Here is a 12,623-nt window from a genome sequence, read left to right as displayed (position 1 = left end):
GTCAGGTGACAGGACTGCTTAGACTGCAAGATCTTTGGGATGAGAGTTGTTCTTCCGTTACACGGTTCACAGTTATACAGCATACAGCAGAGTCTGACTAAAAGTCCACAGGAAGGAGGATCTGAGATACTATCTTTCAGTTATCATCTAGCACTTTCCTGCTCTGTAATACCAGTTATTTAACAATAGCTGTCAATCATGGAGACTAACTAGGAAGAAAAAGAGCACTCAAATAAAAAGAACTGTGTCTGATGTAGAGGTATCTTCAGTTTCCGGAGAGACTGAAACTGTCCTGTGACCAGTTTTGATTTTACACTAATTTTTGCACAGATTCAGCTCCACAAACTGCAGTGGAAATAATTATGAACAGCACTGAGCTGGGCATGGAACTGGTCCATACGACTTTATTTTAAATAAATAGTACTGTACCCCACTTTTCACAAGGACTTGTTTATCTGCAAATGTGCTTCACTTGTACTGGCCACTTTAATCAAGATTTTAAAGACATTCTCTGACAGGGTTTTGCTAAACTGCTCAGCAAGTATCCTAGGATGCTTTTGGGGAACAATACAGCTGCCATGTTTTACAGTGAAGCGACCATTTTAAACAAGATTTTACCAGATCTCTCGCACATGGCAAAGAAGTGTTTTCTTCCACTTCTCAAAAAAAAATCAATAAATTTGTCAACAAAAACAGATTTCAAAGAATTATTAGAAGCATATTTCACAGTAACTAGAGCAATCATATTTATGTTCCAAAATCGAGTACAAGACAAATTAACTGACAGTTGTAGCAACACACTGTATCTGTGAATTACACTGCTCACAGGAACAACTGTGTTCAGGAATGCACAATGGAAGCAGGAGATAGGTTCAAGATGTTTTGGAGCAGGCTGAATTACAGACAGATGTACATAACAGCATGTCCAGTCAAAATGAATTAAAGCAGAAACACACATAAGAAAATAGACGTAGAAGACCAAATCATATCGTTATAATTAACGTACCTTGCAGTGACACCTGTGGCTTTCCAAGATAAGAAATCCGGAAGATCAAAGAAGTAGCCTGCCTTCTCCCAGCACGATTCTTTCAAGTTCTAACAAAAATATTTTTAGAAATGCAGATATTAGAGGTCAGGCATGATCATGTCCTTATTTTAATGCAATTTAAAAACCTGACATTTATGTAAAAATTACGATTTTCCACACCCAATATTCTGATCATCCAGTCTGCCCTGCTCACTTCACAGTGATTTACCGCCTGAAGAACTGAGACTCTCCCCCACCACAGGCTGATCACAAGAAAGGAGTTTCCCATGAAGAGTTCATGGAGGCACGTTTCAGATCAATAATGTGGGCTCTCTCAGTTCCCCGTCAGCTGCTCAATGTCAGAGCAGTCTCAAAGTCAACAGAAAACCTTCTCAAAAAATATTTGCTTGAAGAATGCCCTACTTTCTAAAATTAACCATTTTAAATTTAATATTTTTGAATTGTAAGTACAGGAAGAAAACAAACAGCTCCGTGAGCACAAGAACAAAGCTTTCAAATCTATTTCAAAATGACTGAAATATGATTGAAGCATGTAAGAAAGTGTGAGCTTTCAGTGAAGCTTTTTTCCACAGCAGGGACATTCAGGAGCTCTCAACTGCCTGGATTAGCCAGTAACAATCAGCTTTAAATCCACACTACAATCCTACAGTTGCCATCACAGCATGCACATGAATTCACACGAACAATTAACAGAAGTTTATCTTTGCAAACTGCCCCTCTGCAAAATTTCCTTGAAACGCATAACAATACACAAAGCTGTATGAATGCCTAGGCTTCCACTTAAAAAGAAGTTCAACATTATTTCTTCAGCTGAAGGAATAACTGAAGACAGTTACAGGAAAACCCTCCAATTAAGAGTATGATACCTGCAAGCTCCTGATAGTCACGTGACATTTCCAAACTCCTAAAAACCTCTTCTACCAAGATAGATCATTTACAGAGATCACTATACTCTGCAGACAGCTAGTGGACCAGAAAGCAGGAAGTCTGTTGGAAGAGGCTGGTCGTATCACCTGGGCAAGACTCTGTTCTTTGTTTCTATCTCCAAAGCTCAGTCTGATTTCAGCTTACAATAGCAATGCCTATTCTTAAAACTACTTTTTCACAAAAACGGTCTCCACACTTGCCACAGGAATCAGATGATGATGAATGGGAAGAAAGTTTCCCCAAGAGTAATGGTTTATTCTAGTGTGACATAAAGAATGAGCATCACTGTCCTACAACACAACAATACCATCCCATGGCCGCCTCTGGCCTCAGTACATTAAAATAACTAAAGAATATCAAAACCAAACAAAATTCAGTGCTGTAACCACAAGGTTCACAATTCAGACTTCCAAAGGAAGATAAGAGTGCTTTAAAAACCTCCAACAGCTTTTTAAATAATTGAAACAGTGCAAAGTTTTCTCACTTAAGAGCAGCTGTTGTACTAGAAATGCAAATCCTAGCTGGGGTCTTTTGGGGATGGAGCCCTGCCGGATGGCACAGCGTCAGCCAGAACACAAGTGAGGTCAACACTTACATCTAGCAGGCTAAGGCAGAGCTGGAGAGATACTTCAGAAGTGCATGAGATGGGAAACTACGTGAGTCTCCATCTCTGCACGAGAAATTTGAAGGATGATTTATTTGCCTTCTTGTCCTTTACCATTCAGGTCCCACCTTTTTCATCTATGCTGCGTAAGTTCAGGCCAATACTCTTGTACAAAATTCCAGAAGTAGAGGATTTTTAGAGAAGTATTAAACACTAAGAGAGTCTCAATAGCGTAAGCTTTGTCAACAGCAACCCCACATCCAACCCGTTCTTCCCAAAAAAACCCTGTAAAAATGCTATGTGGCACACAGCTGAGCAAAAGGCCAAAGTATTTTAGTAAAGGTTCTATCAGCTTTGTTATTGCGCTTTTCTTTTCAAGGCTTTTTTTTCCAAAATGATCCAGTAAATTGTCAATAACTAACACGATAATTTAAATTATCTGCATTTTAAAAGCTGCCATCAGTTTTCTGGAGCAAAACTTAATTGCATGCAGTATCAAGAACGTACAGACTGAACTAAAATAAGATAATTCAATTTTAAGAAATACTACTTGACTCTATAACTTAGTTCAGATACTATATGATATCAAACCAATATCTTACAAGTGCAGAAAGTTACTGAAATGGAATCTGTGAATTCCAGAAACTAAGCTGCAACTGGGTAAGTACAAACACAGCAAAATTTTGTTTAGTTTTGGATCATGCAAAGAATCTCCCTTCTTTGAGTTTAGTTCTTCAAAGGCATCTAAAACTTACTGGGTTTCTATTCAGTTCAAAAAAGGAGTGCACCAATTACAACTTTCTAACATAAAATGCACAACCTTTGGATGTTTGTTCCTAATCACTCAGGTTTACCTTACTTTGTAGACATTTGTGGCTGCTACTTGCATCAAATTTAACTTTATATGTGAAGGCAAAGATGTGCCATAGTCATAGTTTAGTACAAGGTCATTCAGCCTGATTATTTTGATACTAAATGCCATTATGTATTGTTAATATACCTGACAGTCTTCAAGAAGCAATGGGGCTAGTTTGGCTATTAGTGACAATCAGAAAAGAAACTGGATTTTAAGAATAACTGTCCTCTTCAAACAAATCTGTTTCATCAAAGATACTCCTTGTATCCTTATTTTATTACTTCAAGAATTCCCAAAAGCCACGTTAGTGACACTAAAATACATTGTTTCATGAACATCCAAATGATTCATCCTTTGCCATCTTGATGCTTTGTCATCACTAATTAGTACAGACAAAAAAAATCATAGCATGCCCTGATGCTTTTTCCAAATTTAAAAGTCTCCACGTTTTCGACACTCAGTGAAGTTAATTCTAATTTATTTTCACTCACAGTCAGGAATCTGTGACCACATTAAAAGGATTGTGGAAAAGATCCGGGAACGTTCCCAATGCTGTATTCATATCCTGCGACTCACCCTCCAAACTCACTTGTAAAGAAACTAATTCAATCTTTCTATTTTCCAGGGGTAGTTACTTATGGAGTCCCCTTTCCTCATCTCTCTCTCTCTGCTTTGGGTTTTTTTATCAACTATACCTCCAAACAATCACTTTCTGAGATCCTTACAGATAATCACAAATACTCTTTGGGCGCAAAGAGTTTAAGAACTCTTGGGTGCAAAGAGTTTAAGAATTATGAAGTACAATGTCTTTTAATCTTCCTAGACAAGAAGGGTCTAAGAGAGTGAGGGATCAGGGAACTGATACAGAGCACAAGAGAGACCTCCATTGCCCATGTATTCCCTGACAAGTCAAAAGATTACCCTGAAGCCATACTGCACAATTTTGTATTGTGTTAAATGTATTGGTTCACTTCTTAATTGAACTGAAAATACACACACAGGCAGAATTTCACGTGAGCTCCAACACCAATATAAATTTTTGGAGAAACTTAGAGACACATTCTCCTTGGGAAAGCTGAAAATGCTTTTGTCGTGATTTAACCCCAGCCAGCAACTAAGAACCACGCAGCTGCCCATTCGTTCCCATCTGGTGGGATGGGGGAGAGTATCGGAAGGGTAAAAGTGAGAAAACTCTTAGGTTGAGATAAAGGCAGTTTAATAAGTAAAGCAAATGCTGCACACACTAGCAAAGCAAAAACATGGAATTCATTCACTGCTTCCCATTGTCAGGCAGGTGTTCAGCCATATCCAGCAAAGCAGGGCTCCATCACCTGGAACAACGACTTGGGAAAACGAAGGCCATCACTTTGAACGTCCCCCGCTTCATTCTTCCCCCAGCTTTACATGCTGAGCACGGTGTCATATGGTATGGAACATCCCTTTGGTCAGTTGGGGTTAGTTGTCCCAGCTAAGTCTCCTCCCAACTTCTTGCGCAGCCCCAGCCTACTCACTAGTGAGTTGATGTGAGGAGCAGAAAAGGTCTTGATGCTGTGTAGGCACTGCTCAGCAATAACAAAAACATCCCAGTGTTATCAACACCGCTTCCATCACAAATCCAAAACACAGCCCTATACTAGCTACTATGAAGAAAATTAACTTTACCCCAGCAGCACAGCTTTCGCATTCATATTTTACTGGTTTGATGAGGTAGTCTGTTTCTATACAGGAAATCTTTGATTTCTACTCTTACTGAGTATGTAATCTTGTAAGACGAAGGGATCTTCAGACATCTAATGGTTTTTTCCACCAGAAGGAAAACATGTATATAAACACCAAAAATGTCCTGACTTCTGTTGTTGCTAATACAGATTAAATATGAATCAAATTATCTTAAATGCCATTATAGACAGCCTTTGTATCTGATCTCTGTTGGCCACAAGATTAACTAAAGATGGGCTAGAAGCAAGACGTCTGATTTAGCACAGGGTATCAGTCTGAATTTCATGGCTACTTATAAGCCAAAACCCACAAATTCAAAAATCATCCCAAACTGGTATGTTAGAAATCTAGATTAAAACCAGGAGGGACAGATGGAATCAGAAAAAATGTTTTACTATTTTGTATAAAAAAAAAAGCTGGTGTGAGCACTCAAGTTTGACATCAGGTCAAAATCTAAATAATCTGAAAATCAGAAAAGATACTCATTCACTGAAGAACCACTTACTTTTCCCAATTCACACCCAAATTTGAATTTCAGTCTCCCAGGCAATCTGTGATAGTACGCTACATAGCGTATCAGTCTCTCGTTTTCTAAATTACAGAAAACAAATATACATCGTGTGAAAGGCAGAAAAAACAACTGAAGACTTAATGCACACACACATGGGGATATAAGAAACTGATGTCCCATGAACTACTCCATTTGAGAAAAATCAAGGACTTAGAACTTGGATCTCCCACACTTCAAGACTTGATGCCAAGCCATGCAATAGAGCTATTCTGAGATACCCAAGATAAGCTCTGAGCAGAAATTCTATCCTTGCCAGAGCCAAGGCTGCAAACTGATCAATTTTGCAACTACCCGTTGCACTCTAATTAGTAAAAAATTAACTAACTGAATTATAAGATTCATCTTGAGGCTGGAACTGGGGCAGAGGGGAGAGGGGGAACTTGGAAAGTAACTTAGAGTAAGGCTGTGACCATTGTGCCAGAAAAAAAAGAAAAAAAAAAAGAAAATTATTCAAAACCTATTGATTTTAGTTATTAACTGCAAAGGAATGATATCCTAGCTAGTCACTCTTTGAAGTAATTTTTTTGCTACAGGAAGGTTCTTCTTTGCTCCATAGTAAGAACAGAGTTGTAAAAATACAGTATACGAAGTCTGCATTTCATTTGGAGAAAGTTATCAAGCAAATACTTACTCCCAGTCCAGCATCCCCCACCCATTTAGAACAAGCTACAGCATCTCTGATTTAATGGGACTAGTATTTTTTAGAAATAGCTGATTTATAATGTCATCACTATGAGGAAAACATAACAAGCATCCTTTCATTTTGGCACAAGCTACAATAAAATTTCCAGCCAGAAATTAGTAAACAAGATTTTTTTCTTCTGCTACCTCTGGGAAAAAAAAAATACTGAGGCTAATTCTAGAGCTGGACAAACCTTCACTGGAATTTTTACATTGCTCTGGTTAGGCTATGCTCTCACTGCTGTGGTGTTGGGTTTGCCACAGCATAGACATCCATACAGTCATGTTGTACTGACAAACATTTGCAGCAAAGTAATTTCCAAGTGAAGGAGTATGTACCTTCGTTTTCAGTTTATATGCACGCGTCTACCTACCAGAACTATCTACACACTCATTCAGGCAGTGAACATCCAATTTCTTTAGCCAAAACCAACAAAACAGCACAACCTGCTTAGCAAAGCTGCAAAAAATGTACCTGCAACTACAGAAGTAGAAAACTATTGCAATAATGTTTTGCAAGATGTTTCTCAACAATGAAGAAATCAAAGGAAATAACAGCAAGAGGAGTGAATTTAATTGTTTATTTTGAAAGATCCAGTGAGCAGGGACTACTTCACTTTTCAGTGAGGTTTACATTCAAACTTATCTTATTGACGTCAGGAAGACTTTTTCAGAATTATCTTTCAGCTAGTTTCTAAATATTTGTGAAAGGATAATGATTCTTTATTTCAACTTCATCTCCAGTTGACATTTTTAATTCAGCTGACCACATCCAAAAGTCAAATGTGACCGCATCCACAGAAATTAGCTTTTTTAAGAAGTCATATATTCACTTTGCTTTACATTACAGATTTAACAGTGGATTCTCTTTATCACCACACATGGTCCCCTCAGGCAGAGAAATACAACGCTCCCCGTTAAGTGGACCGCAGATGTGCACACTTTAACAAGACTGCTCCACAGGCTACACAGTAGCTGCATTCAGTTGATCATTTAGTGCAAACAGCTGTCCCTGACACACAAACTCCACTTGCAGTGATGGCTTTCTCATATGAACACCTATCTGCAATCACAAACATCAAGACCACCCAATTAATTTCATGTAGACTAACCACTAGATGCCAGAGGGTAAAATGATTCAGCAGCGATCAAACTAAATTGAATGTAAGCCAATACAATTCAAATAAAAGATCTCAAAAGGCCTATTATGACCTTCATAGTTTAGTTTCTTAATTCAAGACCAAAATGGAATAGAGATGAAAAGCTGGAAGAATAGAATACACCCTGAAGCCTCTAGTCTCTAGTTAAATCTCTATTCTGTGTACAGTGGGAATGTAAGGAGAGGAAATGTTAAAGAGAAAACATTATATGAAAAAAAAAAAGCCTAAAAGAAGCAGATGAGAGCAACTTGCAACTTCGAAATAAAACTGCAACATCCCTCTGCAAATAAATGCAAGTCAAGTGTAACAAGAAAGCCACAAGAGATAAGGACCAGTATCTACTTCTTGTACATGATGTTAGGTCATTCCTCACAGTGAATGAGGTCATCTTCAACTTCAATTCCAGTAACAAGATGATGGAATGGAAAAACACAGTTAGGTCACCTTAGCCCTCTCCCCCCGTCTTCATTACTTCCAACCAATTCAGGGTAAATTTGCAAAGTCATATTCTTTAGTAATACTTTTAATTGCTTAGATGAAAATTCTTCAAGTAATAGAAACTCAATTCCTCTCTTAGAGAGACAGCCTAATCACTTGAAACTTAGCAATGCTGCTGAATTGATCTATCTCAGACCCTTCCTCACAGAGGTCAAGTTTTCAGATACTACAGTTAGGAGAATCCAGGGCAAAAAGTGAGAAGACAGGATCTCCTAACGTGGCCTTCCTAGTCAGGTTAGCATCCTGGAAAGGCAGAGGGAGGCTTTGATGTCAATGTACACGCAATTAACCTACAGGTATAACGACAGTCCAATGGGTCATTTAGTATCAATACCTTAAATAACTTACTTCCAAAAGTGCATCTAGTTAGTCTCCTAAATCACTAGTTTCCTAAATGACTCTTAACAAAATAATTTAGTTTACAGTCACATTTGTGCAACTTATCTTGTATTAGCAAGACTGCAGTTTTGTATGACTGAAACCATGGAATATGGAACATGAAAAAGTCAAGGGAAATCTTGAATATTTATTAGTTAGGCAATGAACTCAAAAAGAAACATTTATATTTATGCCAGCCTAAATAAACTTTGAAGCTCAAGAAAACAATGTTAAGAGTTCCAAAGAACTGTGGATTCACTGAAAGGAGAATATTTCATTAAGACTAATTCTAAGGTTCTTCTAATTCCATGATGTTTATTGTTATAAATACATGAGGTTTAATTAAAAGAAAAGTATCGAACATTTTCCCGATGACACAAAAGTTAACTCTGCTGGTTACTTCAGTGGATTTATAAATTGTTCTTACTTATTAGTACCAGGTTTTTTTATCATAACTACAGATATCAAGCAGTTATTTTCCCCACTGCACCCTACCTGCAAAACCCAGATCAATGCAAGCAGATATGGAATATGCACGGCACCAATGCCAGGCAAAGATGTACAGTGGGAAAAGAGCAAAAACATTTAATAGCAGAAACTCTAAATTCCTGGGGAGTTCAAAAAAAGTTCCAAGGAATTCAAGGCAAAAGTCAACACTGAATCTTCATACATGAGGGTCTACCCGCTGTCCTGGAGCATGACTGTACAAAGTGTATGTCTGTGCTTTTTGGTTTGGTTTGGTTTGTTTATAAACATCCATGTGTTGTATACATTGTAGCCACACCAAGCTTTCTGATCAAAAACTTTCCAGAAACCTGATGCCTACCAAAGGGACAAAGGCCCGAAGCAGCTTCTGGATACACCTCGGTTTAGCTAGTTTTGATTGTGGCCAGTCATAGAAGAATGCCCAATCCATTGTTTGCCTTAAGGTCCTGGGATACTGTCAAGTATAGGACAACATTAGGGAGAATATTAAGAAAGGAATAAGGAAGGAAAGGAAAAAAACCCATCCCTGTGGTTCATGGCATGGGGATGTTGACTGGGGCATCATATAGTTCACTGTCCCATATACGATTCAAGAACTAAAAGGCAAATGAAATTTTAGGAGCCTATTTCAGAAAACAAAGACACTTGTTCACACAAAGTACAGTCGGAATCATCACCACAGGACACAGAAGGTGCAAAAAGTGCATCTGGGTTCAGAAAAGATTAGCTAAATTCATGGAGCAAAAAACTCACTACTAATCAGACAAATAACGAGTCAAATGGATTTCTGGTCTGACCCAATACAGTTCTTGCATCAAGCAGCAGGCTGCACCACTTGCAGTCAGATGGCTGGAAATAGTTCTAGAAACACTGGGAGTGTTTTCAGATAAAACCTGAACCAACTGTGCATATTTGCAAAGGTTGGCAGAAAATTCTGGGAGAGCGTTTTACAATATAGCAACAGACTTTTGGGATGCTTTGAGAGGGATCTTATTTTAAAGCAGCTCCTGAGACTGCACTGCTCACTGGAGCAATCCGTATCTTGGTACGAAGGGTTATTTCATATATAATATAGAAAACACGAACAGAGGTTAGGAATTAAGGAAGACAAATAAACTACTCAGACCTATGATACTTTAAAGAAATCTTGCTGGTAGTATATTTGGTGACATTTAGTTACCAAAAGCTAGAGAGACTGAAGGCCACGATCACAGACAGACACGCACTGGGGGCAGACACTATGTGAAACTTCCCCAGGCAGTTCTGCCAGCATATCTCATTCCTAACATTCAGTGGTCATAACAATCCCATTTTTGCCCTCTTCTCAGCGACACTAAAGGCCACGTTTTTAAAAAGAGTCTAATTTTACACCCATGAAGTTCCCATCTAGCCAACTGACTCAACATGTGGCCTGCGCGAACCAGGTACAGTGCAGTTATTTTCTGAATATCAGTTGTCACAATTAAACAGAGGCACAATGGGAATTCCAGGTTCAACTTTGGAAAGCCTTCAGATATTCTCAGTTAAAAAGGATAAAATAAAAATAAAATGTTTCTTTCTACCTGCTAATCTTGTGACTCTCCCAAGGGATGTGAAAACCAAACTTCCTTTTTGCCAGCTTATGTATTATCACTGACTTAAGAAATAATCCTGCAATCAGAATAGAATATTTTTTCCTTGTGGTGCATCAGCTAGATCAAAATCTCACTCTGCTACAGCTCTGGCAACTGTATAGTATTAGCAGGAGGGAAATACACTAAGCACAGTAAAGAAAAATGATACAACTCAAAAAACATGAAGGAAACATTAAGTACCATTTTATAAGTAGTTTTCCTGACCATACCTTTAATACCTGTGTCACAGTTTATTCATCTATAAAACATTAATAACAAAGTATCTGAAGAGACGTAACTAATTTATTATTTGTAGACCACTTGAAGACGCTTCACTGAATAACAACATATGTACAAACTGGTGTTTCAGCTCTCATTTGGAAAACCTGACATTCAAAGTTAGTGTAAAATTTGCCTGCCTTGGCAAAAAGTGAGAACGCTTGCATTACATGAGGCTGAATTTCAGCTGTCAGAGGCTAACATCAACCTTTGCTGCCCTAAAAGTCATGTAATACACAGGCACCTTACTGTGGTTGGCACTGAAAATAAACCATCCAATTCTTCATGCAATTCTTTCACCCTCCTACTCTGCAACAAGTATAGAAGCAGTAAGCAAAGACTCGATCATGTACCTCTCTGAAGGCAAGAAGTTTATCACTACATGCCCACATCTCAACTGATTACAACCAACTCCATAATAAATGTTATTGTTCCTTTTCATGAGCTAGCTGAGGTGCTACTGTAAACGTTGCTTAAGGTGCCAGAGCTAAGCAGGGTAAGCTTAAGCAGTTTAACAGTATGTCTTTGCTAGTCCACTCAGGATGCAGGAACTGTCGTGTGAGCAGCTCAGCAAGCAGATAATGAAGTAAAAAACCCTCTCTTAAGGATAATAATCTCTTTAGCTGGTACGTCAGGAGCTGAAAGGAGACATATGAACAAGCCCTGTTCCGTAATGCCCTTCTGCCAGGCAATTTCTGCTACTGGCTGGCATGTAGGGTAAGGTGAGTTCTATTTCCTACCCATGTGCTCATGGAAGGAACAAGCCCTGCAATACTTGCTCTCCCCTTTATACTATAGCAATTATGTCAGAGGGCTTTGAGGCCATAGCCTAGACTTACATCTCTGTGTGACCACATTTGGAGACCCAATAATCTGGCCTTTCCTGATCAGTCAGGTACTGATATTCCAGACCTTGCAATATAAAAATGTTTTAAACACAATGGATTCATTTAAGGTTTTTACAGCTTACTTTTTATTATTTATAAAACGACCAACATATGATACTCATAGCTCAAGATGGAACGTACTAGTAAATGGATATTAGTATTTCAGTACAGCATCTACAAACAACATTAATTATCCTCCGTTATCATTACTCTGTCAGTACCTGCTTCTACCAGTTAATTCCTTTGACCTTCCCCAATCTGCACCTTGTTACTATATGATGTTTCATGTTTGTAAGGACAGGAGACTTAGCTTGAAGCTGGCAGCAAGTAACTTACTTACACTTGGGCTTTGTTAGAATGACAGCAAGCATCACTGAGACCAAATGTAAAAGCCAGATTGGCGGGAGGTTATAAAAAATTCAAGTGGCAAGCATTTCTCCTTTTATCTGACAGTTACTATTAAAAGGCCATATGTCATTCCGTAACACACAAAATTTAAACGCAAGAGACAGAGGTAGAGTTCCACATTATGAACAGAGCACCTTCCCTCTACAGTCTACTTCCTACAAATGGGACAGAACTAAATTGAAGCTCTAACTGAACAGTTTCTCTATGAGCAGCCAAAGACATCACACATCCCCTCACCGCTGGATGCAATGCCTCAAAGGCAGGATCTCTGGGCAGGATACCCAATGCTGAGATGGTGTTTAAATTGCTATAAATCCAATCCATCCCAGAAGTGGCACTTACACCCCTCTAAGCATGCCCAGCTACAGTAGTTGGAGCAGGAAATATGCTTCCATAACTAAATCCTAGGATACTTCGCAGACTCATTCTTTACCTGTAACTAAATTTGTAGGTATATCTAACCTTAAAATTAGGTAAGAAAAGCTTATGAAATGTTTCAATCAGGAAA

The 12,623-nt window shown here is 38.5% G+C and overlaps 1 protein-coding gene across 12 annotated transcripts in view; it reads right to left on the bottom strand.

The window, feature by feature from the left end:
• FGGY (FGGY carbohydrate kinase domain containing) overlaps positions 1-12,623 on the bottom strand; it is a 327,916-nt gene that overhangs the window by 117,716 nt on the left and 197,577 nt on the right. For 11 of the 12 annotated variants that reach the window (XR_008468042.1, XM_054211719.1, XM_054211718.1 and 8 more), the window contains one exon: positions 1,007-1,095. The exons of the other annotated variant lie outside the window; for it this stretch is intronic. Coding sequence is in view for 10 of the 11 variants with exons in the window: in XM_054211719.1 (XP_054067694.1) it covers positions 1,007-1,095 (89 nt within the window). In the remaining variant the exon portion in view is untranslated. The remainder of the gene's footprint in view (positions 1-1,006; positions 1,096-12,623) is intronic. 12 annotated transcript variants of the gene reach the window in all.

The sequence above is a fragment of the Rissa tridactyla genome, chromosome 8, assembly GCF_028500815.1.
Source record: "Rissa tridactyla isolate bRisTri1 chromosome 8, bRisTri1.patW.cur.20221130, whole genome shotgun sequence".
Lineage (NCBI taxonomy): Eukaryota > Metazoa > Chordata > Aves > Charadriiformes > Laridae > Rissa > Rissa tridactyla.
Note: the sequence above shows the minus strand (reverse complement) of the source record. Positions and strands in the feature narration are given on the sequence as shown.